At 41.8% G+C, this 27,918-nt stretch overlaps 1 protein-coding gene across 4 annotated transcripts; it reads right to left on the reverse strand.

Annotated features, from left to right (window-relative positions):
- Positions 1-1,951: 1,951 nt before the first annotated feature.
- pax3b (paired box 3b) lies at positions 1,952-27,701 on the reverse strand. 4 transcript variants are annotated; one of them, XM_018684097.2, is made up of 9 exons: positions 27,247-27,701; positions 26,383-26,618; positions 26,071-26,128; positions 25,536-25,679; positions 11,448-11,647; positions 10,527-10,692; positions 9,627-9,841; positions 6,405-6,684; positions 1,952-3,661 (listed from the first exon to the last, which is right to left on the reverse strand). In XM_018684097.2, exons 1-9 carry the CDS (start codon positions 27,329-27,331, stop codon positions 3,627-3,629), a joined length of 1,419 nt encoding a protein of 472 aa, XP_018539613.1. In that variant the 5' UTR covers positions 27,332-27,701; the 3' UTR covers positions 1,952-3,626. The 4 variants fall into 4 exon arrangements, with proteins under 4 accessions (XP_018539613.1, XP_018539615.1, XP_018539610.1 ...); XM_018684099.2 differs by having other exon boundaries at positions 6,400-6,684; XM_018684094.2 differs by having other exon boundaries at positions 25,999-26,128.
- Between the last annotated feature and the right edge of the window lie 217 nt (positions 27,702-27,918).

Here is a 27,918-nt window from a genome sequence, read left to right on the forward strand (position 1 = left end):
ACCAGCAGGTTCCTCTTTGACTACATGATCATATAATCACTGCATGCTCTTAAACAAAGAGCCACAGCACACATGGTAGAGACATAGACAATCAGAAAGGGTTCACACTCACTCACACTCTCTCTCTCCCTCACACACACACACACACATTTAACATAGTGAGAATGACAGAAGCAGCTGCTGGCGTGATCTGGAGGTCATGTTGGATCACAACACTGAGGAAAAAAACAAATTCTTTAACCCAGGGGGTTGTCTAAGATGTGAGTTAGCGGATCACATGGTTGTACAAGGCTATGAGTGTTTCCTTCGATGTTTGGAAAAACAAAAAGAGAGCTTGAGTTACTGCAAATGCGCATAATGAGGTTTTAGATAAGAAATGTTTTACTTTTTCCATTTTATTACATTTATTTCACTCAGGAGTCTAACAAGCACAGCAGGAACATATTTGTCTCAGCAGGAGAGTCTTTAAAAACATCAGCTCACACTATGCAGAACATAAAAAATACACCTTGATAAATAATCACACTGTAACCCAGAGCCAACAACCCAGCTCCAGTGGAGGTAACACAGGTGTCAACTGTGAGCCAAAAGAGCAGTAAGGAATTTAGTGACTATTTTGTAAACAGTTTTTTTAGACAAAACTGCAAATAACAAGCGCATCTTACCATTGTCAGATGTTTTTTTTCCATTGTGAAATTAAATAAAAAGAAACAAATACACTCCAAAAGAATCTGCTTATTTCATTTGAACTTATTTAAATATAGCTGTATGTGTTGAGCAAAAAGACCTGTTGGCAGTTCAACTGCCAGGCAAAGGTCCAACAATCCAAAAATTTGTCATTATCTGACAGTATGAAATGTCATTAAAATAGTTCCATTTAACTACACTCTGGGGTGTATTAAAGAAATAATAGCCTTTTCAGTGCAGGGGAGGGTTCATTAATAAAAGTAATGTCTCAGCTTTGGAATTTTGCAGGTGTGATTTGTCTTCATCTTTAATGGTATGGACTGATTAAGAAAGCAAACAGTGTGTGCGCATGTGTGCCCAAATCAACCTACATGCAGTGTGTGCGCACACTAAAGTGTGTATCTGCAGTAGTGTTTGTGCACACCGCAGGTGATTAGAGCGCCATTGCTTGCGCTTTTCCAGGGTGTGTGTGTTTGTTGGCATGTGTGTCTCAGTGTCCTCTCATTGGCTGAATTATTCAGGCTTAGCAAACAGAGCTGACAAGACTATGAGTGATCCTTAACGTTGTTATTGACTTAGACTTTATTTATAGAGTGTGCGGTCCGGCTGCACGAGCTGCACACAGCACCACCGCTCCAAGCTCTGCACCAGACACGATTAATCAGAAGAATGTTATAATTAGGCTTAATACCCTCAGGCTACATGAACACACACACACAGAAACAACACTATATACGAACATGAATATAATGTATGAATGCATGTGGTGCACAAACACACACACACACACACACACACACACACACACACAGAGGGGGCCCTGTGTATGTAAGCAGGGTGGATGGGTTGCAGAGGTTTTTGGAGGGGCTGGGTGTACTGTTTGTCCAAAACGCTTTAAGGCCTGTTCTCTTCATCTGAGAGGTTGTTAAACAAAAGTCAGTTTGTTACAGTAGCGGGGGCCAGCGGGGGTATTAATACACACCAATGCAGATGTCTGAGCGTTTACAGCCATCCGTGAGAAAGCCTGTTGTGTTCAGTGTCAAATCTAATGTCTGGTGATCCCCATTTGGCCGGGCCTATTTTGGTTGGAGGGTTCACATGAGCGCCTTCAAAAGTACACATTTGTTTCCGAGAGCACTTGTATTCTTCTATACAGTGAATCACAGTCACTTGCTTTCTTTTTCTCAAACTGTGGAAAAAATAAATACAAAGACTCCATTTAGTAATTACCACTGGATGAACAAAAAGTGAATAAATCATCAGCTATTTTCAGAATTTTTATTTTATTATAAATAGTAGTGATAATGCGCTTGTACACATGACATTATGTCACATTGCTTTGTCAAATAATACAAAAAATATATCAAAGGAATGAAAGGACTGGTTCATTCTAACATAGACAGATGGACAAAACAAGAGTGCCTATGACGGCACCCTGTAATTTGCTGGATAAAGTGTTGTTTGTCACTCACTCACACAATGTGGAGAGGTTTACACTGACACTGTTGACACACATTACATTTGTGACAATAAATATGTCCAGAATGCATCAGAAACCTAATCAATTTTTCCTCCTTTTTCAAAATGGAAACAAAAAAGGTCCCAAGCGACACAAAATGATTTAAAAAAAAAACAAAACAATTTTGGCTTTGTCATTCCTCGTAATTTTCTGTTTACATTGTTATTCCCTTGATCCACTCTTTTCCTTGTGACACTACACTGACTTAAGTCCTTACAAATGTGGTCCCCACAGTGTACTGTTACAGCAATTTTAACAATGTTTCCTATTTGTTTTGGACCTAAAAGCCTTCAAAGGCACATGTGTTGTTCCAGAGTTCCAAACTAGATCCAGAGTAGGAATCCAAAGTGTTTCGTAAGACTTTCAGAGGCATGTTTGATTTTTTACTGTTTTAATGGTGAGGTTGACTCTGAGATACATGATATTGCACTTCTGGTCAGCTGGGAGAGTGGCTGTCTTTAGTCTAAACTCTATCTCTCAAGTGTCTCTTGGTCGTGACTTGTGACCCTGTGGCTTTTTCTCTCCAGGAGAGGATCTTTAAAGGGTTTTTTTAACCCTGTGATCGATCTTGCCTATCCCCCACCCCTCGCCTTTAAAGCCACTTCTCCGCTGCCCTCTACCGCTCTCTCATCTGTCACTTTCCCTAAAGTCACCCCTGACCTCCTCCGAGTTCCTCTCTAAAACTACAAAAGGCCTGGTTCTTCGCCTCACCGTCCAAAACATCAATGAGACAGAGGGACAGAAAGGCAAGAGGGGAGGGAGACCAAGGGGGAGGAGGTAGGAGGAATGTTTGAATGAACTTTCTCTGCAGTACAGCTGTGGTGTACATTAGAGTTTCTGATACAATAAAACCCACAGATTCATTTGCTCACGTTTGTTTTCCTTCTCTCTGGAATTTCTCTCCATGTGTGGGATGCAGAGAGCTCAAATAAATGCAATAAAATCAACAAAGCCCTTTTCTTTCCCCCCTTCAGCAGATACAATTTGGGGATTAAGTTGGAGATAAATGGAATTTCATATTGACTCATGTGGCCCTAAGATATGTAAACATGTTCCTTCGAGAGTCGGCTCAAGGGCTGGTAGTCTGTGACGATAGATTTGGGTTTGCTGTCCTTACAAAGACCCCCCGCAGTCCACAGATGGTCTCTGGTCACTGTCGATGGTCCCGACTCCACTGAACCAATCACATTAAGCGCTGACATCTCTGCTGTTCATCTATTATACTGATGCAGCAATGTTCACAGTCATCAACAGTTTTTGGTCTGATATTCCTTCTTGTGGTCCCTTCTTTTTTTGTCCATTTCTCCACCAAGAATTAATAACACAAAGTCCTGCAGTAGAGAAGGTGTCCTGGTATATAGTAGCAAAAGTTTGGTCCAGATATTAAAAGACTGTACACACGAATGTCCGAAGCTTCTGATCAGGTGATTTCAGGCCTCAGATAAGGAAGGGCACCTGTAAAAAAAAAAAAAAAAAAAAAAAAGGATCAGTTGTTAAATTACGACCTGTTTTTTTTTTTTTTTTTAAGTTGGAAGGATGATAAAAGAGATATATGGCTGCAATAAATTTTGGACATATATTTAAGCATGCTATTCCACTAACATATGGCTATTGTTAGCATAGCAGTTATAGTTAGCATAGCGGTTTGGGGTGTAAGGTCAGTAGAGGGAGATGTGAGGTCAGAAGTGTATAAGTTAAAATCTGCTGTGATGTGAAGATACACTGATATACTGAGATCACAAATTCAAGTTCCCATCCCTGGAAAATGGTGAACAGAGAAAAAAAAAAATCTCTAAAACGTTACCATTTTATGTGCTCAGTTAACTGATCACTCTCCAAGTTTCATTTCCCAACATGGCCTAAAGGCTCCACGCTTAATTCTGGGTCATTTATTTATTTGTTTGTCTGCCTTTCAGTACTAAACATTAAAAATCGGCCAAAAGATACCCGTTTAAAAATATTTTTAAATTGTAGAATGAACTCACCCAATGTTGTTAAAACCCCCAAACTAAAGCAACAATGTAAAGGACATAACCTCAATGTTCTTAAGGGCCCTGATCCTTATAAAAAGTTGAAGAACAACAGGAATTTTGATGAACTGATTACAGTATTTAATAATGTAATCATTAAAAAACAAACAGCCACAACTGGAAGTGTGTTTATCTAAACATAAACAACAGGATGATAACTTTCAATATATAGAATAAATATGAGACACTTTATATGCTGTGATATACTTTAAGACCTGTTGATTCATCATTTCCTTAACAGTTAAAGAATGCAAAAAATAAAAATGTACATATGTCACTCAGAAACAAGCTTTACTGTGGTTTGTTGGACAATATACAATTTAAAAATTAATGTGGTGCACTAAAATTTGATAATATCATATTTATATGAAAGGTTATAATACTTTATAGGATCCATAAAGTTTGTACAAGTGCTACATATAATTTCCCTTCCCTTGTACCCAGTGAGTATGTTATACTATAGTCTGTTCTAATCTAAATCTGACGCACAATAAGTGATGTGTGTTTCTGGTTTCTGAAAGTAGTGGGTGTGAGCTGCAATGGCCATCATGGCTGTACAGGTGGCAATTAATGAATGAAAAATAAAAAAGAGCACCACCTACAGAAACTTTACCAAAAGAAAATCCAAAGAGAAAGACCTTACAGTATTGGCCCCACTGACTGACAGCTGACCTCCGCCGCTAGAGCTATGTAAAAATATGGCTATGTCTGCTTAGCAACAGAGACATTACCTAAATAAAAACAAACAAGAGTTTCATAGATTAACACTGTAATTTCTGTGAGGCAGCGCAGCGAGAGCTACATGTCATCAAAATGTGCAGCGGTGTGGACCACTTTCTTACACCGCACTGGAACCTGGAGCAGCACTGTTCAACACTGCTTCCCCAGCTGACCTCAGTCCTAGCACCTGTTTCTAATAGCTGCCCTGCCAGAGGCTATTAGGATCCGTCCACCCCCAGAAAGGACCTTTCCTCTGCAGCTCCAAACCCAACCACACACCAGCTATCCAGTCGCACTGATTAATCACATCAAGATGGACTGCTCAGGCTCGTAATGCTGTGGAGGTGTATGTGGGCGTGTGTGCTGTCCTGGTGGCTGCCTTTGAGCCTGTGTGTGTGTGTGTACACGCACATTGCCACATGCTAGTGGTTTTTCATGTGTGTCGCCCTAATTCTTTATTCTGTCCATTTTGAGATATTTGACCGAGATATTTCATTAGACATTTGGTGCTCTCGGATATTAAGTTAGATATTCATTTGATACCTGCCGCCCCACAGAACTACATGCAGTCAGACTCATTGGACTGCTGCCATGCTCTTTGAAGGGCCCGCTTGTCTCGAGGTTGCCACAAGGTCAGTGGATGAACCTGATTGGTCAACCCCCTGTGGACCAAAATTGGAAACGGTGGCTGCTGTAATCATGCTGGGGCAGAATACGATGTTGCTTTCCAAAGTTAGATAGAGATTTGTTTGAAGTTGATTTTAACCCTTAAAGTAACAGTAATGTGAAGTGAAAAGGCCCTCTCACTGCTGGACAGGTAAGTATTCTCTGAGGGTAAACAGTCTGAGGAGGGCTATCAGACACTACTGCAGCTACACTTTACCCTGATGGGAGCTGACTCTGCAGTAAACCTGACCACAGAGTTCAGTATCAGCGCCAGGCTCATTGCTGGTGGAACAGAATCAGATCTGCACAATTAACCTCAACACTTGAGACTGCATGATTGGACCCGGAAAAATGTTAGCTCTCTTTAACAAGCAGTGCTGCAGCTACCTATGTGCAGTCAGCTGCATGCACAAGTGCTTTTCTTCCAGTCCCTGGAATTAAAGCAAGAAATCTGCGGTTATAGGGTATGTGTCCTAAACCACTAGACTACCAGGATGCCTGATAATCATACTAAACGCTGATTTAGTTCAGATGTTTTCAGCAAAATTCTTTTACTGAAAACAAGTGAAAGACCACGACTATAAAACCAGTCAGCAGCATGCATTAGAAAATTGAAAAGGATGGAAAAGGATAGATTAAAAAAACAGTGGTCACATGATCTTTAAAGTCCTAAAATATGCATATTCTCAAAAATACTAAAATAATCAGCAGGTGAATTTGTGTACGCAGGGTCTGAGTGTAGTAGAAAGTGAGAATAAAAATGTGAAGTCTATTGACCTTACTTTGTCCGTACTGGCTGTACTGGTAGGACGCCACATGGTCAACAGTGTAGCCCGGTGAGCTGTAGGAGGGGGGGCAGTAGGACTGGGAGCTGGGCAGGGAGGGCAAAGCCGACATGGAGGGAACGCTGGTCAGACCCTCCAGGCCCTTGATGTGATCCATGCGCTGGCTGCAGCTGGCGGCCATGCCAGCAGGGGGCTCGAGGCCGCCTGTCAGAGGTGAGATGGCGTAGTCGCTTTGGGGCTGATGTGGCACACCACCTGGGTTCAGCAGACCCATCACCTGATGTGAAGGAAGGAAGGAAGAAATTATGTTTCTTGTGTTTTTTTGTGTTCTGTGAGAGGACTGAGTATAGCTCTGTTGTTGGTGGGATCTGTAGTACTGTTGAGGAAGACAATGAATTCCATTTGTTTACCAAGTAGACATCATCCATGGAATTATGAGAAACAGGATGAACTTCACCACTGCAAAATTTTCAAAATTACCCTGATCGGCCCACACCCTAATGTTGGGCTGTAAAAATTGTTTACAGATAAGACCAGAGGGATAGAGCATCATGAGAAGAAGACAAGTTTACTGTTGTGTTTTTCACTTCTGATGAGGATTTATCATACATTAAATCTGTCATTTTTAACATACAAGCACAGGAGTGTATGTAATATGTATCAACACAGACAGCAAGACAAACACACTCAGACACACATAGGAAATCCCCCTGTCTCGGACATCAAAAGGCTCCCAGCAAGCCTGTCCCAGACAGAGATAGCACCAGAGAGGAGGAATTAAGCAATTTGTCTCAGATCCACAGCTCCACTTATTCTAAAATTCCTTTTGACACTGCTCCAAAAACCCATGGCACAAGATAACAACTTATCTCCGAAAGAGATATGCTGACAAAGATAACACAAAGGAAAGGTCTGTGTGAGCCCTGCTCTGCTCAGCCTCAGAATAGATTTGCAGTTTGAGAAATCCGTTAGCTCTTGACCTGGTCTTTATTAGCAACCAGATAATCGAATTTGGGGGAATATTCCTTGGCCAGAAAAGAACGGAAAAGAGCCGTGGGGCAAAGTGTCTCAACTGGTTTCAAAACAGACACGATACCACCGACCCCCCTCGTCTAACGCCCACCAAATTTACCTGTCCACCATCAAAGTGCTCAGTAAACTGTTAATAAGGAACTGAGACTGGCTTTATCACTTACGAAAGTAAGTCTAACTGAACCTGCTACCTCTATATGTATCATATCCCACCTCCTTCTCCACAGAGCAAAGGCCTCAAGGCTCCTCCAGTTGTCCTAATAAGAAGCAGGTACGCTGCTCTTTGGGTCCTCTTGGCCTTCTAAGTGACATATTATTCTACATCCACACACACACATGGTCCTGCTTAAATCATTTCCCAAGTAGGGGAGGTGAATGGAGGAGTCCATGTTGATTTAGAGAGGGAGCTGTGTTTCCTCCCAATGCCCAGTAACATTTTCCTAAAAAATTAACCTGTGTTTTGAGGATTTGGTCTAAACAGAAAGTTGACACACGCCATGAGGACCAAGGACACATGTTTGTTAACTGATGGAGTCTGGTTCTGGTGACTTTTGTTTTCTTTCTCTTTTTGTCTGTCTTTTACCTGTCTCTACCTATCATCCCTCTTTCTCTCCTGGGCCTTTCCCTGCCTCATGACATGGCGGCTGGCTGGCCCGTCCGGGGTGTTTCATATTGGAGGGTTGCCGTTGCCGGCGGCCGAAATCAGTGCATCCAGGAGTTAGCAGGGAATGTCGGGATTGGAGGGAAACATCTGAGACGGGACATTCCTTCCCCGCCGTATGAAATATATACAAATAAATTAGAACCTCTGCTTTCGCATGGAGGAATGTCAGGACAAACATTTTAAGAATGCAATCATGAAAAGCTTCCCTTGGGGCTATAGCATGGCATGGAGTGTGCATATACATGCCCATGATAATGCTGTGTCTAGCTGTGTGTTTAATGCACAGTATTGTTGGTAAAGTGCATTTAGTGGGATATGTTTTATGCATGAAGCAGTGCATCTCTGTGTTTGATGGTTATCCAGAGTATCAAAGTAACAGCATGAAGAGAGGTTTTCCACAGGGAGAGATCATCTCACAACACACACTTAGGCAACAAAAATTGGTAAAAGTGGTATGAATAAGAATCACTTTACTTCCTTGTATTTCTTCTGTATTTCAAATAATTAAAAGAATGCAGTAATCAATCTTCCAATCTAAGCAGAGGGTTGAAAAGTTGACTTAGGCATGCTGCTCAACCATGTCATGTAATATTTGTGTAAAAGATGTTGCAAAATCCTTAACTGATCCTCAAAATGTCATGGAGTTGATCAATTATCTACACTTTGTGTGTACGTGTGTGTGTCCCTGTAATTATGTGAACCTGTGAGCATGTGTGTATCTGTGTAAGTGTGTCTCTGTCTTCACACTGCTGCGGCCTGTTCTCTGAGGAGTCAGACTGCACCAGGCTGAAATCTCATTTTCTGCCTGTTAGGATCTCTAACTCCTCTGTCTCCTCTGTGGTACCCTCTGTCTAGGTGCAGAGACCTTGGGACTCCACGCCTGGATAATTGGCTATAATTGTCTTTTCACTTCTCATTTGTCACACACTCAATTGTCCTCTGTCCTTCTGGTGTCATCTCCCTTTTGTCCTCCAACAGTGAGTGACCCTCCTCCAGTTCTGCCAAGGAGTGTGTGACTGCAGAGTCTTCAGTTTTACAAAAGGTGAGCTATGTAATCAGTGAGCAATAAGTGCATGTATTCATGTACTCCACATCTGGGTGAAACTTTATTTAAAATTGTTTGAATTTTTAAAGCTTGTGATTTATTATGAAGCTGTGCGTCTGACAAGATAAATCATGCATACCTCAACCAGCTTCAATCTTTGAAATCATGTCCGAAACTAATTCTACCCAGCTCCAGTATAGCAAATAAAACTATCCTAGTCCCCAGAGACAGATAGAGTCAAACACAGCTCTTTTTCCTACCCAATAAGTGTACTTAGTTTGTTTGTAATATTAGTATTTTTAACAAATCAAATCAAATCACACAGATTCAACAAGTTCCTTCTTAAACCTTGTTTTAAGGAAAGTAATCTTAAGATTTATTTGAAATATGTTCCTGAAAAAGAGATTGAATAACTTATCACTTCGAGCAGTGTAGTCTGTAGCTTTATTGCAGTTGCCTTTTTAAGCTATGGTCTCACCTGTGGAGAGAGCCCGTTTCCTATGGCGGGGTTCATGGGATTGGCTGGCCCTCCGGGGCTCACAAAGCTGTCTGAGTAGCCTGAGAAGGAGTGGCGTCCGGAGGCGAGGCAGTAGGCAGAGCCTCCCTCCCCCTGTCCTCCTGCACCGGAAGCCTGGTGGCCTGAGGAGGGAGGCAGAGGCTGGGGCCGATGCACTGTGCTGGGAGGCTCGGACACTACATAATAGATAGGCATAATGGAGGCATAAAGTCAGAACACAGTTAAAAGTTGCAAAACATAACTGTTAAGTGGTTATGTACAGTTACTAAAACATCCAACTAGTAGAGGTGTTGTTACTGTTTTGAATTCTCATTTAAGTAGAAGCAAAACTGCTGGAGTCAATATAAGTATAAATTTGAAAACATGTAAATGTTTTTTTTTTTTTTTCCAATACAAAAGTCAATATTATTTCAAATGTTCTTATGGTGTATTTTCCTTTTTTTAATTTTTAAAAATTCAAAAAGAAATTGTAAAAATACAAATGCATATTATTTACAGTAAGGATAGTAACACAGAGCTTCTCTCCATAACCTACACACATACAGTTTTGATGCAGTTAACTGAAACTGATAAAAGATAAAATCTCACAACCCTCATTAGATATTTGATGTCACATGCAAGTCCAATTTTATAAATTTCAAACTTTAATCTCAAATAAATGATTACATGTCTGTCTGTGGTAAATAAATTCTACTACAAATTAGTGTTGGAACTTAAAAAAAAAAAAAACAATTGAATAAAATGAAAAATTCATTCGACAACTGTATGCTCATAGCATGAATACCCTGAGGTGAAATGTGATGTGTATAAACTTCTCTGCATGTGAAACATCAACAGTAATATTAATCACTTGAGCCCTACCTTGCGCTATAGATGAGGGGGGATAGGTGCTCTCAGAGAGCTGGTACGGAGGGATGCTGGACATGGCTGATGGTGGGAAACCTCCTGGGATCAGGTGATTAAATGCCATCAGTTGATTGGCTCCCGCTTGCTTCCTCCATCTTGCCCGCCTGTTGCTGAACCACACCTAAAAAAGATGACAATTATAATGTTCACTGTGTGTTATGTGCCCTGTGGACTATAGTTGTTTGCAAAGCCACAATCTCACACACTCCATCTGCATCCATTTTCACTTTTCAATACATACACATTTACATATACACAGCAGAAAATTAACCAAGAACTTTTATCACAGTTCTACCAGGATGTGAAGCTGAAAATTAAGATTAAAGCCAGTTATGTGAGAATTTGTTGTAAAAGTGTGTATGTATGCATGAGTTTATTATGTGTGTATCATAGCTCGTTGCACTGAATGTGAGTGTCATGCCATGTCCATATGGTCGGAGCTCATGCTGGGCTTGCTTACACTTCCCATATGGAGCCTGTGGAGGGGAATTTACTGGACTCCAGATCAGAAAAAAGGAAAGTCCCAATTGGGCCCCAGGGAGCCGAGGATGAGGTGTGTGTGTGTATGTGTCTGCGTGGGCTTGTGCTATTGTATGGAGCAAACAGAGATCAGCAGGTTGCCTTTAAATGGTGAGGAAATGTATAAAACCGCAAGGTTTATGTTTAAATGTATGTGTTATGGATGTTGATAGTAAAGACAGGACAGCAAGTGTGTGTTGGTGTGTTATTTTAGATAAAGGCAAAGCTTGACCTTATAAAACCATTTAAAATATCTATCATGTGAAATCCTGTGTTCGCCTCAAGCTTGGGTCCATTTTAATCTCTCATGAGTTCCTGAAATGCTGACATTTTGTACATGTACGTGTCCTTTCCTACCTGCACCCTAGCCTCTGTGAGTTTGGCCCTCTGGGCGAGCTCCTCCCTGGTGTAGATGTCGGGGTAGTGTGTCCTCTCAAAAGCCCTCTCAAGCTCCTCCAGCTGCTCTGCTGTGAATGTGGTCCGACTACGCCGCTGCTTCCTCTTCAGTGGCAGATCAGGCTCTGACTCCACGTCCGAACCTTCGTCTGAGTGACTCGCTGTTCAAACACGAGAGGGAGAAAAAGAGAGATAAGGTCTGGATGGTATCAGATGTTTAATACACTATATACGCATATCCACAGCAGCTTAATAGCTTCAGCAGTGTCACTCGAGAAAATCTAAGATGAGCAATTAACCTTCGAAATCCAGTTGAAGAGCAAACAGGCTGATGCTATGGACCAAAACCTGACAGATTTTAAAGTGTAATGTTTGTGACAAGGAGGTGGCTCAGACATCACACTGACCAATCAGCAGAATTGTCAACTGATTTTCTCTGTTTTAACTCAGCCCTCATTTAGAAAGGAGGTATTTTCTTTTCTTTATAAACTCCTACACACACATACACACACACATTGGCACCATCAGGCATCAGTCTTCCTCATAGTCTTGCGGCCAAACAGACCTCCATTCAGAAGGAATATTCCGAGCCTAAGGAATAATCCCACTGGACAAGATTCCCAGGGCACCACAGGGGGACTGGTGGACTAAAAGCCACACAAAAGACTAATTTGGATCCAGGGGCCATTCTTTGAGTGCACGTGTATATGTGTGTATGTGTGTGTGTGTGTGTGTGTGTGTGTGTAGGTGTGTGTGTGTGTGTGTGTGTGTGTGTGTGTGTGTGTGTGTGTGCGCGCGCGCAGATACAAGTGTGACTACTTTTGTGTGTGAGTGTGTGTGTAGGTTGGATGGCCAGGAGCAGTTGGCTGGATGAAGAACAAACTGTCTGTTCAGTGAGAGCTGGTCTGCTTATTTAAAAACAAGCTATGTGTGAGTAGAAATTGCCATGAATCTGCTTTAATATAATATAGACTTTTCAAGGCTCTCTGTTGTTTCCTCTCTTTATCTCTTCAGAAGTATGACCCTCAATTCCGAATATGCAAAGTAATTACATATCACTGTGACCTGGTTCCACATCCGTCTGAAGTTCCAAGACCCAAGTTATTATCTTTGTCCATGAAATCTTACCTTTGACCGATGACTGCAATTTACCCACAGATCCCATCACATGTTGCACACGCACACACAAAATTAACCTTCAGGGTAAAATGTGATGTTGAATCCGAGGCTTCAGTTATCAACTATTTTCATCACTGATTCATTTTGATTTAACGGTTTAAATTAATTCAAGCCAAGTGTCACTGAAATGTAATAGTAATAGTGAGACATGCCCATCTAAGTCCAAACCCCAAAGTAATTAAATTCACAATCATATTAAACTGAAAAAACTTGCAAATTGTCCAATTTGAGAGGCTGTAATCCCACATATTTTTTTTTCTTTTTAAATGAAATTAGCTTTTATCAAAATAGTTTTTGATTAATTTTATGTCGATTGACTAACTGATTAAACAACTCATCTTTCTCGACTAACTGAATCAATACCCCACATTTGAGAAATATATAAGCTCTATTTTTGATTTGTCATCAAGTGTGATCTTCAGCCTGACTGAGCCTTCGCGATATCTTGAGCCCTGACAGCTTTTGTGTTTCTACTTTTCATCTCTGTCTCGGATCAGTATTAATACTATTGTATTCTATGTTCTATAAACCAGCAGCTTGGTTTTTAACTCAGTACTTCAAACACTCCATTGGCTCCCTTCTAAGTTCACCAAGGCCAAAGCGCCCACTTTTTGTGTTACACTTAATTAATTCCCCCTCAGCATAGGGGAAGTTTTGTGTGCAACACTGTATTAGTTCCCCCTCAGAAGCAACAATAAAATACAAGAGAATCCAAATAGCTCAGGGCCCCTCATGTGAAACTGATCCTCTCTCCCCCTTTGGCGATTTTCTCCTTGCAACACCAATAGCAGTGGGAGTCAACTTAACATGCATTAGGAGCAAATTGGTAAAGAAACATTCAAGCATGAGGGAGGCAATAAGTAAAATATTTTCAAAGGGGGAGTGAGAGAAATGGAGACATTGCCTTAAGCCTCAGTTGAATATCTTGCAATTTTGCACTCATAGATTTCCTAGCTCTTTGTTGACCTGTGAGTGAGTTTATAATGTTAACAGTAATGCCACTGCACCAAGAAGAGTGTACATGAAACCGATGCAGAAAAAAAGAATTCAAAATGGCCACTGTGGTTTAAGATTTCAATTTCATAAGCTGTTTTTGTACAAACTATTTCTTTATCACAGATGACAAAACCTGCAGTGACAAAACCTCTCCAACTTTGTAGGCCACATCAATCTTTACCAAACCAAATAACAAAAAGACAACATTTTATATGAATGGTGGGATTACAGGAACTGTGTTTGAGATTGTGGGGAAAGAATTTGGGGTGTGGAGTGTGGGGCTTTGGAGTTTTGGACAGGATGGCTGAAAAACAAGAGATGAGGCCTTTTGTAGCCTCCCCCTCCAGTTCCTGCATGGAGGAGGGCTCCTAGGATTGCTTTTTCGCTCCCCCTGCGACTTTAGCAGCATGCACGTTCCTCAGCATTTCACAGGGATTTGAGTCCTGGGAAAGCTGAGGCGGCCGGGAAAATCCTTAATCACTTTGGAATTACCTATTGGTTATGACTGCTACCGGGTTTCGAGAACTTTTCAAAAGAAGCGACAGAGTGGCACCTCTGAAGTCTCAGGAATCTGGTGGTGATAAAATCCTGAATCAGATCCTTTATGGAGGACTCAAGTGGGCTCATTTGTTTCACTCCACTTTGTTGGATTGCTACTTGATTACTTGATGTTAAGATACAACAAGATAAGATGATGGAATGAAATGATAACGATGCCTGTGTGGAAGCTCAGTCATGGCAATATAATGATTCCAAGAAAGCAAATGTATTACACTGAACAGCATACAGCTGACACGAAGCATGGGGTGATAAAAAAAATTGGCTGCCAGCATTTATAAAACAGGAGAAAATGTCAGACTTGCACATTTTTCACTTCAAACACTAGCAAACTCCTACTTCGCCCAACAAACACACTTTTTGCACTTCGGCAAACCACTCTCCTTAAACAAGCACCACCCTCTCCTCCCTCTTCTCTCTCTCATTCTCCCTCCTCCTCACCCTCTCTTGCAGCCTCTCTTTGTCTCCCTTCTCCCCATCTCTCTCTTTTCCACCCATATTTCTCTCTCTGACTCTCGGCTCTTTGTTGCTCCACAGAGCTGAGGTCTTTGCCGGCGATTTCCACGCTCCATCTGTGGAATCCGTCATGGCTCCCTCAGCCCTTCACAGTGGAGGGCTGTCACCTGCCCCATGGGGGAGCAGGGAAGGGAGGGGGGCATAAAGAGGCTCCGCAGAGGGCTGGGGGGGGGGGAGATGGGGGCACAGCCGGGGGGCATTCTACCCCCTTCCTCCCCCCAAAAAACACCCCCTTCCTCTAGTGGGAACTGTAAGAGCACCTGAGGGGGTGGAAAGGGCAGTGGAGAGGGGCAACGGGGGCTGTTGTTGTGGATGTAAATGTACCCATGGGGATAGTCTGTCTGGGCATCTGTGCTGGTTTTCATTGTTGTTGTTGTTGTTGGTAGAGGTGTAGTACATCCTTGGTTTGTACACTCTTTATCTTGGACACTAGTTGAAGTAAAAGGAAGTATGTCCCTCCCGATGATTTCAAACATCTCTTTTAAAATAATATAATAATATCTGTGTCTTTTTGTAGTTTGTCCATTACTTTTCAGCACCACATATCTGTATGTAATATGCTGTAACAACCTCAGCTGAGTTTGTGCACTGTCTGGGAAAATACGAAAATATATCAATTTCTAATAAAGGGTTAAAAGATTAAAATTTTCTTTGAATATATATATATATGTATTACTAAAAGCAAACTTAAACCTGGATTTTTAAATTACCATTTGCATTGCAAAAGTAACCATTTTGTTTCCTCAATTTTTGAGAAGCAACACATTGGACACTGAATGGAAAATTCACTTTCTAATAAAATCAGACATGTTTTCATCAGACAATTTGTACTGCAGCCTGTAATGATCAATGTCCTGTTCCAAAGAATATAAACTTTTTGAAATATGTAGACATCAAATCTGGGTGAAAATCTATTAAACATGACCTATGACTGGTTTATGGGAAAAAAAAAAAAAAAAAAAAAAAAAAAAACATGATAATAATGAGCATATCTGTGCATAAGATGGCAACATGTTATATGTAAGCTCTCCACTAAAAGTATCATCCACTATGACTCTCAGGCAGTAAATGTATCTCTTTTTGGTGATAAACTGTTTTTTTTTTATCCTTAAATTTTGAAGTCTCCAATTACAATTTCTTTTGCAATTGTAATATTCGGTCAACCTGCTGTTTTTGTATGTGTTTGTTAATTGCTGTAAGAACAAGAGCTTAAAAGAAAAAGAAAGTTTTTTTCTAATTTCTCAGCAATTCTCTCTAACAATACAAAAATAATGGAGTTTATTCCACTGCTGCACACATCATAGATCTGATCAAGCATCAACCACATGCCTAAGATTCTGAAATATAATGCCATGCAAATTAAAGTGGCAGGTGATGAAGATTCATGTGGTGACACATGTGGTGTGTGGGGTGTTTTGGTGACAAAAATGTACCAAGAGAGAGGGCAGCCACCCAATCACCCCTGAAGCTCACTGAGCTCATAAACACACAAAAACACACACCCAAAGACTACATACATGTACACAGAGCTGGGTTTCCCCTGATTCCACGTGCATTTTAAGGCTACGTTAATCAAGCTTGTCAGCCCTGAGGCGTCTCCAGTTTGGCGTAGGATATGCCATATATTACTTCCCTTACTGAGACAAAGAAGAGGAGAGGGAAGAGTAGATGGAGAGATGAGGGTGAAACCTTTCCCCTGTTTCCCGGATCTTTTCCAGCCTTGTAAACCTGTGGTTTCAGAGTGCCCCATTTGCCGTCATCGCCTCGCTATCCCTAAGATCTGATCACATCGATTTGGCACCGTCAAATAGCCTTGGCCAATCAAATTATCCACTCTAAGCCTCATATCGCTCCCTGCCTGTATACATATGCTATATCCTAAAATGCTGTATTTATAGCCCCCATAAACACTTGACTTCTTTCTGTATACTTTTGCTCCACCTCAGCTTAAAGGAGTGGGGGGTTGCAGACATGGTCCTGACTCTTGTCAGTTCATCGAAATATGAGAAAATATGAGCCTTAAAAGGGTAAAATTATCTGAGCAGGAGAAAGCCTGGAAAAGCAGCCTCCGCAAGATCGCCCGGGAGCCGAGGAGCATTAAGCCGCAAAATAAGAGACGAGCAGTTGGAGGGGGTGGGTAGAAGGGGTTAGAGGAGAAAAGAAAACTGTTTAATTTAACCAAACTGAAGCCCTGAGAGGCACACAGTGCATGGGACTCCAAGCCAAAACAACCTCACCGGAGCCAAGAAAGCCCAAAATGGCTCCTGCCGTGCAACGCCATCCCAGGGAAGAGAAAAACAAGGAGGAGAAAGATTCAGCTCAAACAGACTGTTGGAAAGACTGATTTTTTGGGGTTGGGGGGGCAGCTGGATGGGGACACAAAGGCTTAAATATGTCCACTGAGACATGAGACAGTATGCATTGAACATGTATGCATGTGTGCATGAGAGCCAGAGAAAGTGAGAGAAAGGGGATGTGTCAGACTTGGATTTTGGGACTTGGGGGAATTGACTGACCATATGTGGACTATTTACACCCCTCTTCGGACATCCCAGTAATTCTTCTGAGGCTTTGGTTAATAGTGAGGGTAAACTGAGCCTCTGACACAGTGCCCCCCCCTCCCTCTCCACCTACCCCTCTCAAAAAACACAAAACAAAAGGCAGAGGAGACAAACGCAGCATTTATTTGGGCGGGCCAACCATGCTGCTCCCATTCAGGAGCCGGGGGACTAAGTGACTGGCTGACTGCATTAAACAGTATATAGAAGTCAAGGCAGGCAGATGCTGGGCCGAATAATGGCTTTACTGACAGCTTATGGACCCATCTGCGACTCTTTCTGGTGGGTTAAGAAGAAGATGGTGTGTGTGTGTGTGTGTGTGTGTGTGTGTGTGGGTGTGTGTGTGTGAGTGTATGTGGATTTGTGTGTGGATGTGTAGAAGGGAGGGGTTGGAGGGCAAACTCACTTGACTTGCTAAGGAGGAGTTTGAACCTTCACAGCTGCCCCGTAAATGAGAGTGTGCCTGAGCTGTTTGTGTGTCTGTGTATGTATGTGTGTGTGTGTTGGTTATAATGCAATTGTCAAAATACAAAAAATTTCTATGCGTTGCCAGACAAGAGCAAACTGTCGTTAATCACAGTCTTGTTATGGTGCAAGAAAAATGACCTGACAAAACGTATGAAGGCGCCGGATGCTAGGGATCAGGAAATTGTTACCTGTCATTTGTAGCCAAATGTGTGTCTAACCCTGTTTCCTGTGTAGTGCTGGGGGAGAATGACCCTCCTCAGCCCTGTGACCCTGCGGTTCTTCTCTGTCTTTTAACTCTGAAAATGACTCACAACTCCAGTCAGTGGGGAACTTGTTGAGATCCAACGAGGTGACTTGTGAGAAGGTTCACTGCCATTCTCAGTTTTTTTTTCTTGACAAGGAGGAAGTCTGACAGCTTCATCTTCTTCATCCCACTGTCGGGATGCTCCTACTGACTACAGCAGCTATTAATCTTCCAATGAAATAATGTGGTTTTTTTTATGTAAGGCTATCGTCAAAAACACAAAAACAGTCCATAAGCACATACCACTGTTGCTGTCTGTGAAGTGCTTTCCCCTTAATATTGCAAATAAGTAAAGTAAATCAAAGTAATTAATTGAAAAGTGAGAAATATGATGTAGTTCAGTTTGATTTATTTTTTCTTCAATTTTCAGATGCTATGAACTATGAAAAAAGAACTCCTAGTTTGGCAGTGAATCCCCGTTTGAACAAGAAAATATCTGCAATCAAGTTCTACAGAGTGGTACATTTATTCAAAAACCCTGAACAAAATTGATTGTTTTCATCACACACTGCATTGTATAGCTTACTTTGTAAAGCTAAAAGAGTGGTACAATGAAGTTTGTCACTTAAATCTATTGGAAACCACAACTCTGCGCCTGCTTGATACCGTCAAGTTTGAGAGTGTGCACATCGGTGATTGCAAAAGCTATTCCCACATGGCATGACTGCAGCATAAACACACATTTTAAGCCTCTTTCCCGATGAGACACAAAGGCTTCTGGTCTAATTAGTTAACAAAGCTCTAAAAGAGAGTCAAGCTTCATCAGTCAGGTGATTGACAGCTGCCTGTCCCCCCATCAGCAGCATAGATGCTGCGTTTACTGGCCTCTGGCTGGCCTCTGCAAACTTTGACACTCGACCCTAACCCCAATACGCACACAATGACATGCACAGACATTAAAAACAATCATGCTTCCAAACACACAGACAAATATATGAGAGGAAAATACATGCACTCACATTCTTCCTTACTTTCTCAGAAACACACACAAACACACTCATGCACATTAAAAAACAACCTCTCTCCCCTTTCCCCCCCAGCTGTTGTGCCTATAGTGCATACTTGAAGCAGATAAAGAGGGGCCTTATTCTAAAGCGAGCCATTCTACTTGACCTTCGCTGGGCCTTTTCACTCTTTCACTCCCTTCAAACCGTCTTTGGGGCTCGCTCACTCTCAGCTCAATGTGGCTAGTCCATCACGGGTGAAGGCTGGGGCGCTACAGCGGGTCTTGAAGGGGGAATACCCCAAATACCCCCTGCCCCCTTCCAACATACACACACATGCACAGACACACACACGCACACACAAGTCCCCTCCCTCTCAGAAATCACCCTGACTTCAAAGTTGGTGTGCATTCATTAATTGCCCTTTGAATTGATATCAGAGGGTCACAATAAGAGTGTGAAAGGAAAAAGAGGCTTTAATGAAGCATAGAGCAGCCATTCATTTGCAGATAACTATGTTTTCATGCTTGAATAGTCATCATGCATGGGCTTATTAGAAAAAACTCACGAGAGAGGGAGGAGTGTGGGATGAGGAGAGAGGGACAGAGAGACAGAGAGAGCCCCAGGGTAGAGGAGAGTGATTTGGTGCTCGCCACTTGGCCCTCGTGCCCCCCTTTGCCCTTGTGCCCAGGGACTCACTGAGTGATACATTCATTCTTTCAATGGACAGACAGAGCCCTCTTCACCAGACACTTGGCTTAGACCAGTAATAGCCAATAGCTATTATAGGATCCATCAAGAGCTTATTGGCTATGTCTTTGTCAGATTTGATGAGACAGAAACAGCAACTGGCGAATTACTGGGGCTGCAGCTAATAATTATTTTCATTGTCAGTACATCTGTTGATTACTGTCTTGATTATTCAGTTCATGTTTTGGTCTCTAACATGTTAAAAACGTTTTTTTAAAAAAAGCATCAAGCTTTTCTAGGCCAAGATGACATCATCTGTCTTGTTTTGTCCAACCAACACATACATACGGGCAGATAAAAGCACAAATCATCACGATGGACAGGCTAAAACCAGAGGAAATGACCTAAATGATTAATCAGTTGATAAAATACTTTTTCTGCTGATCAACTAATTGACTGACTCATCATTTCATCTGCATTACTTACTGAGATCATTAAAATGAAATATCATGTTTAATATCTAATATAGTTCTTTCTCTGTGTTAAAAAAACTACTTTTGTTATTTTCATCTTTGTTGACTACAGACACTACTTTAAATGGCTCCAAAAACAAGGCCAAACAAATGAGCTAATTGATCATTCCTTTAGTATGTAAAAACATGTAACGATAGGCAACTAGAAAATATGTTAAATGTCACATATTTTCATCTCTTTAATCCTGCATTAGTGAAACAGCTGAAGTACAAAAGTTAATGAGAAAAGTCAGCCTCAGCTCAAACACCATCATCCCACACTAAACACACTGCACTTTCTCTGTTCCTGACCCATTCCCTGCCTCTACCTCTGCTTCCTCACTTCTTCCTATCACTCCTCTCCCCTCAGTCCTCTCTTTCTTCCTCTCCCCTACTCTTTCCTCCACTCTTCTCTCCCCTCTCCTCCGTCCTGGCACCGGTCCAGTGTGTGCCCACATATTACATTTGCAGCACGCCATCCTTCACCCCAAGTGGCGGAGAAACCCAAGTTCTTCATTCACTCGCATTATTTACACAAACAAAGTCCTGCTCCGTTTCTGTGACAAAGCCAACTAAATCTTTATGGCTCTTTCATGTATTGTCTGCTCACGGTTCCCTTTTGTCCCCCGGCCATTGGCCTGGGCCTTGGATACAATGAGCCCGGGAGAATGGAGGCAGATTGAAGGAATGCACCTCAATAAACCTAATTATGACATGATGACTGCGCTCACCATGGTAGGGGTTTTTCAAAGATCCCGAGCTTATTCAATTAGCCCTTTCCAGGATCCCCTTTCACCAAATAAAGTTATCCCTTTGACTGTTTGCATTGCAGAGTGGAATGTGTGTGTGTGCGTGTGTGTGTGTGTGTGTGTGTGTGTGCGTGTGCATGTGTGTGTGTGCGTATGTGGTTGTGTGAATGTATGTGCACACACACGGCTGGCCTAAATGGAAATGTATCGGCCCTCAACAAGGCTCCTCTGTATTATCTGCTTAATTTCACCTAATGAAGTATGGGCTCTAAAAGATACACTGTGAAAATGTGAAGCAGGAGGAGGGAGGAGGCAGGGACACCGTGACTGTTTTAATCATTAACTTTGTCTCCAGGGTTAATTACTATGACGCTGGGAGTTTGGTACAGCCCAGCAACAGGCCTGGAGGGCCAACTTCACTGCCAAATATATAAATATTTAATAGAGAACGGAGGGGGGGGGGTTTGAGTATGAATTTCTATCTTTTCTGTTTATCATTGCATCAGGATTTGGGAAAATATGTGGCTTGTGGTTTATGTCAAAAAATAACTAATTAATTAAACAACAGGCTCTGCTCAATCACTCTTTAAAATTCCAGTAAACTCTCACCTTGGACTAAGTGCAAATATTAATGCTCTAAGGCCATCGTTCAAGAAAGCTGCTACTAATCCGAAAGGTATGCAAGGGGTAATAAAAAACATGGCTGTAAATTTGTTTTGCATATTGTATTATTCATCTGATGATGTATCAAATGTACTGATGTTATTTTGATAGTTTGGTGTTAATTTATTTGCTGACAGGATCAACTCAAGAGGTCTTTTATTGAAAAGTTACAAGTATGGCCTGTTGTAAAACAGACACCTTCACAAGAACAGATAAAATAAAAAGATGAAACTACTCAGATTACTTTACCTAGTGATCGTTACTGAACTTTTTATAGGCATGATTCATTGGAATTGTACCAAAATATAATTCTAATCAACCCTCAAAAGGTTAATAAAGAACTTAATTAGAAACTTTATGGAATTGGACTGACTCTCCTTTGTGTGCTCCGGAGGATGCAGCCCAGATATTAAACGAGCTGTGCGCCGCAGGCTGAGAGAAACAGAGAGAAAGAATAGGAAACAGAGGGAGAGGGGCGGTGTTGCTCTCCAGATGAAAGTGAGATGAAATAAAAGAGTCGATTTAATCTGCTTGAAGAGATTTGGGGAGCAAGTGGTGGAGGGGGAGCGAGGGGTGAGTTTTCGGAGTTGTGCGCAGCGCAGGACGGGTGGCCAGGGCCCCTATTGTGAAGCTGCGCTCCGGGCCAGACCGGGGCTCTCCGGGGAGAACATTGGTCTCTATTCACCAAAAACACTATTTAATACACTCCCTCCATCATTAAATGTGACATAGCACAATATCGACATCATTTAGAAGACATTATTAATGTTCGCGGGGGCAAGGCCGGGGCTCATCAAAGAATCAACGATAGCGCATGAGTGGCAGGCTGGAGATGGTACAGTGTTATTAGCGTCATCCTTCAAGACGGGGAAGGCCACTTAGTTTTGTTGACCAATTACAGTCTGAGTATTATGACAAACACAGCCATTAAACTTCATCAAATGCTACTGAATCGGACAATGTTGCTTTTTCCATTTTAAAGCGCTGGAATTACAAATGCAACAGGACAGCGAGAAATTTACCCCCAGTTTACTGACGTCAGAAAAACCAAATAAACGCCACAAAATGTATGTATAGCCTCACTTTTTTCCTAAAGACCCAGCAGAGAATCTTAATTATAGATTATCTTGGCGACCTAAAATGTTTCTTATTGAGTTGTCAGTTTTTTTTTACTCTCCATCCCTCACAAGTACTGTATGTGTGCACACATCTGAGGAAGCACGCGTCTTTACTAACGTATCTTGTCTCCCACATTTTGTTATTTTTAAAAGGGCACATCTGAAATCGAGGGCGAGCGTTTAATGCACATTTTTGCGCGTGCACGTGCGTAACCGCGTGTGCGCAGATTTTGGGCGGCGAGCACGGATCCTTGGGCAATACGTGAGTGGATTTCAGAGGCCTCCATTGTCATTCTCAATGGCAGTGGCGCTCTTTAGCCGACCCCAAAAGGAAACATTTTGTAGGTGAAAACGGCCATTTTCTCTCGGTGAACGGGCCCTCTAAACCGTGCCGGAGCGCTCCCTGAATAATTCATCCTTCATTGCGGCCTCATAATGTGTTTTGTCGGGCTTTTCTGTGTAGAAGCTCTCCTCTCCCCTTCTTTCTCTCTGACTGAATTATAAACAGGTTGCCTTCTTCTTTAGCGGCGACCAAAGCTGTTTCCAAGCTGGCCTTTTGTCCGCGCGCAGCCCAAGCGTGAGCCCCAAATAGACTCTCGCGCTTTTGTCTCCCAAGTTCATCCTTGAGCGTCCCGTTGTGCGCGCGAGGCGTGTCTTTGTGAGGAGATGGAAACCGTTGAACAAATGTTTGATCAACTCATCTGGGGGACAGTTTGTCTCCTCGGACTAGTCCTTTATCTCTCCTCCCCTGTTTTACTGATGCGGAGAGAAGACAGTGGACTACTTACAGAGAAATGCTGGAGAAAATGCAGACATTTTGCTGCTTTAAGTGTTTAAAAAGTGGAAAGAGAAGGGATGGAAAACTGTTGAACACACATTTGACGAGCTCATTTTTGAGTCAGTTGAGGCTTTGGTGCCAAAGGTGGACAGATAATGCTATTTTATTAACTGACTAGCTCACTAAGTGTTTACATATAAAACATTTAGAGGGATTTCTTAATTACAGTGATGACATCGCCAGCTCTAAATTAAGACTGAGTGTGAATTGCCACAACTACATCACTTCCAGTGTTTCTCCCAGGAATTACTTTCCCCTTTCCTTCTCAATTTGGCTGTCACACACTGAACCTATGAGCAAGACTGAAAAGTATAATGATCTTTTCTCGGGTGAAAAGAAAAACATATAAATTGATTTAACTGAATAACAAGATTGACACATACAGATTATCGGCAGAGCCTGGTTCCTCGTGTCAAAGTCACCGATTAGTCGTCTGTTATTCATCTGTTTAAAGAGAAGTTGTATGTGCCCATTTTTGAGGCTGTAATAATTTGGCAAGTACCGAATTAAACGAGCAGTTGAGCGTGACGGATTTCCACTCTAATGACGTAGCTAAACAGTAAAGAAATGACGTTGAAAATTGGCTAATTAGGACTAATGTAGCTGCAGATCAATGATCCCAAAACCGCTCACAAATCTCCAATTAGGCTACTGTCTGTGAAACTGTTAGAAAATATGTTATGTTTTACTCTCTGGCTTGTGCCATGCCCCTTCACATAGTTTTCACCAAAAACTTTAGTTTGGGCCCACACTGTAAAAGGTTCATCTTTAATAGAGTCTTGGTTAACAAGAAAGACTTTTTTTCTTAAATAGTTTATTTATGAATATACTTTCTGACAGAATGAGGCAATGCCACTTTTTTTTCAAATCACTTCAGAAAACTGGGTAGATCAGTTCTAATCGAACTTGTTTAAACCCACTTGTACAACAACCTAAACTGTATTAAATTGCAAACAACTCATCTAAATTATTGTAATTATTTTCATTTGTTTCATGAAAGTATAATGCTCTGCACTAAATGTGAGCTTGAATAGCAGCTTGAACAGGTGGTCACTTTTTACAGTGGACCCCGCGTATGGAAACACTAATAAAAAATGATTTGTTACATAAAATACTGCTCAAACTATAAACAAACAACCAACGGGGAAGGAGTAATGTAAACTATGTTTCCATAATTTATTATGGCATTACACTTAAATATGGTGGACAAATTTATAATGCTGTGAACGCCTTTAATTTACTAATTCACAAGAATAAAACAGCTTTTAACATATGTGCATCCTATAGACTGTAACAGAGCAATCCATCCAATGCTTTTAAACCACTGTTAAACACACACGCACACACACACACCTACACACTCCTTTTCCCGCACAGAGCCATCACCTGCTGTTTGATTTACGGTATGGCCTCATGGGAAAAACATTAGCCAGAGAGATATGGTCGATAAAGAATTCCTAACAAAGGACGACACACACTCTCCACCCCCATCCAACAACTTTACAGCATGCTAAAACTCCACACAGTGACTCGTTATACGACTAAATAAAACCATTCTCTTTTAGACTCTGCTCAAAAGCAATCAACAGGTTGGAGGTGAAGAGACTCGTGTTTCACAGATTTCTCTCTGCACAACGGAATTGTATACCTCTATAATTCACTGGAAACGACACCAAATGCAGATTATAAACAGATAGATAGCCTGTTAAGTTCTCACGTTCACTGTGCCAATACTTCCCCAGTAAAGTTTAAATAGACAGTTTAGCAGTTGAACACCAAATAAAAATCCTCCCATATGGACTCACTGAGATGGATATCTGATCAAACAAGATTCCACCGGACGCTAATGTGTGTCTACTTGGGGTCACTGATATGAAAAAGATAACTCCAGCTAAAAGTTAACAGCCAACTTTTTTTCTTTTTCTTCAGCAACAAGAACTTGAAGAGTTTACTCACATCTGTCTCCTAAGATGCCTTCAATGCTGTGCTTGGCCCTCCGGTCGTTGTCCTCCAACTCTTTCTTCTCGATTTCATCTTCATCTTCTTCCTCATCGCCTTTCCCCCCGAATTTGCTGCGCATGATGCGACTGATGGAGCTCACTGTAAAAGTCAAAAAGTGTAAATGAGTTATAAAAAAAAAATAAAATGCAATATATATAAAAGTTAAAGTGGAATTTATATTTAAAATTATATGTATCAACGATATTGAAAAAGTAGCAACTGACACTACTTTTAAAATGGGGAAAATATAGGCCACTAAAAGATCTCTAAAAAAAAGAAAACACTGAAAGAAGTATTATGTTTGTCAGATTTTTTGAGAGAGGGGAAAGTTGTATTACTTTATAGTTGTTTTAATTATGTAAAATAATAATAATAATAATAATGGCGTACAAATTCATTCATTTCTGCCCTTTTTTACCTGAAGGCACGTTGTTGCGGTCACATATCCCATCCTTCAGTAATTTATCCCGAATCTCCCAGCTAAACATACCCGGGTTTTCCCGCTTGTATTCTTCAATTCTCTTCTCCACGTCCGGTGTTGTTCCCTGCTTCAAAGGTCAGAAAAGTTGAAGTTATTCCCGTCGTCGTGGCCCTTGGGGCATAATGCACACAGTGCCTATCATAACTTAAAACAGGTCACTACTGTGTATGTATAACTAGGCTCAGGTAATTTATACCAACAAATCAATAAGAATATCATAAAATCTCCAAGGAAAAATATTGTCTAAAATGGTTTTAGGGTTAAGCCTTCATGATCTCTGGTCTACCAGAGTCTCTGCTGCTCTCCTCTCTCGGTCCATACCTTGGGTTTGCTGCCTCCGATGGCTCCGGGTCTGATGGAGCCCGTCTCCTGGTACCGGCACAGGATTTTGGACACGCAGCCGTGGGAGACCCGGAGCTGCCGGGAGATGACACACGGCCTAATGCCGTGGTGGGCCATCTCCACGATCTTATGTCGGATGTGGTTGGGCAAAGGTCTGCCATTTATGAAAACTCCTCCGAGCTGGTTCACTCGGCCTTGACCCAACGGTGTTGACACTACATTTAATCAAAATAGGAGAGGGACTTGTCATCAGAGTGATCGAGTGTATGTTACAGACTACACAACACCACGAGGACAAGGTTTAACTGACCGCACACACTATTAGTAAATACATATTGACCCAGCAGTTTTATTATGCTGCTTCAAAAATAGCTTAAAATAAATATCTGGCGTATTAAAACTGTAAGAAATGCCTAACTTTTGGCTAAAAAGCTATAAAATACTCCTATCGAAGCATTTAAATGATTTATGAAAATACTAAATATAGCATTAATAGCCTAATTATTACAGACAGAGAGTAAATAAGTTTGCTAAAAGTTGATAAAATTCTGAGAGAATTCTAGAGCAAAAAACACTGAAAAAGTTACTGAAGCAGGGATAAAAACAATCGGTAAATTTAATATATATATATATGTCAGTTCTGCTACCAGTCAAGTGAGATGTAGGCTAATTCTTAGAAGAGAAGGTCCTCTAACTCTAAAAGTTTCTAAGCTGAAGACTGAATGAGAGGTCTAGGCCCACATAAAAGCAACAGTGACTTTTTACCAACTAGCACTGAACCCCTAATATCTTCTGTCAGCATCCAGGGTAGTAAACGGTCCTTTTGGCAATGTGATGCTTTACCTTCCAGTGGGAAGCCGCTGCGGGGGTAATTCTGAGCCAGCGTGGGTCGCATCATCCTGGGTATTGACCCCGCCAACGCAGTCATACCTCCACCACCCCAGTAACTACCGATATCTCCTACTAACGGAGAGACTGCTGCTCCAACACCGAGTTTGCAGCCGGAAGACGTCGTTAGAAATCGCCTTGTCGCCTGTGGGAAGCCTCCTGGAAGGTTAGCCTCCGTTAGCCTCGGTTAGGCTTAGCCGCACCCGGGCTACAGCCAAGCACCAGTGTCCCGGGACGGCCACAACCCTCTGAGAAGTCAAATTTGACGACAAAAAAGAAGAAAAATGGATTTTTGGACGTTCAGAAGAGTTAATGTCTCAGTCCCTTCGGTTTTATATGCCAGAATTTGGTCTCTTGGAAGTGTGGTTGTCAAGGCGGTGTAGTTAGGACGAAAATAATGTTGTTGTTGTTTGTTGACACCGGTTCAAAGTGAGGGGATACCGTCAAAAGTAGCGGAGCTCTTCTCTCTCCCCGTCAGCGCTCCCGGCTGTGATTGGTCAAACGGGTATACCGGCACGCAGCAGGGCGCGAGGATTGGCGGAGGCAGAAAACTTTCGTCCTATCAGGGACGCTGTCACAGTTCTGGTCGGACAGGACAGGGGCGTCAATTCACAAAACCCAAAGCTA

Source organism: Lates calcarifer, linkage group LG21 (assembly GCF_001640805.2).
Source record: "Lates calcarifer isolate ASB-BC8 linkage group LG21, TLL_Latcal_v3, whole genome shotgun sequence".
Lineage (NCBI taxonomy): Eukaryota > Metazoa > Chordata > Actinopteri > Centropomidae > Lates > Lates calcarifer.

Bases quoted from the DNA above. Each gene is read 5' to 3' on its own strand.
- pax3b (XM_018684094.2), bottom strand. From the start codon at position 27,331: ATGACTGCGTTGGCGGGGTCAATACCCAGGATGATGCGACCCACGCTG. The intron at 26,129-26,382 runs GTATGGACCGAG...TGACCTTTGAAG, and splicing joins TCGGAGGCAGCAAACCCAAG to CAGGGAACAACACCGGACGT. The intron at 11,648-25,535 runs GTGAGTAAACTC...GTGTTTGAACAG, and splicing joins AGGCATCTTAGGAGACAGAT to CGAGTCACTCAGACGAAGGT.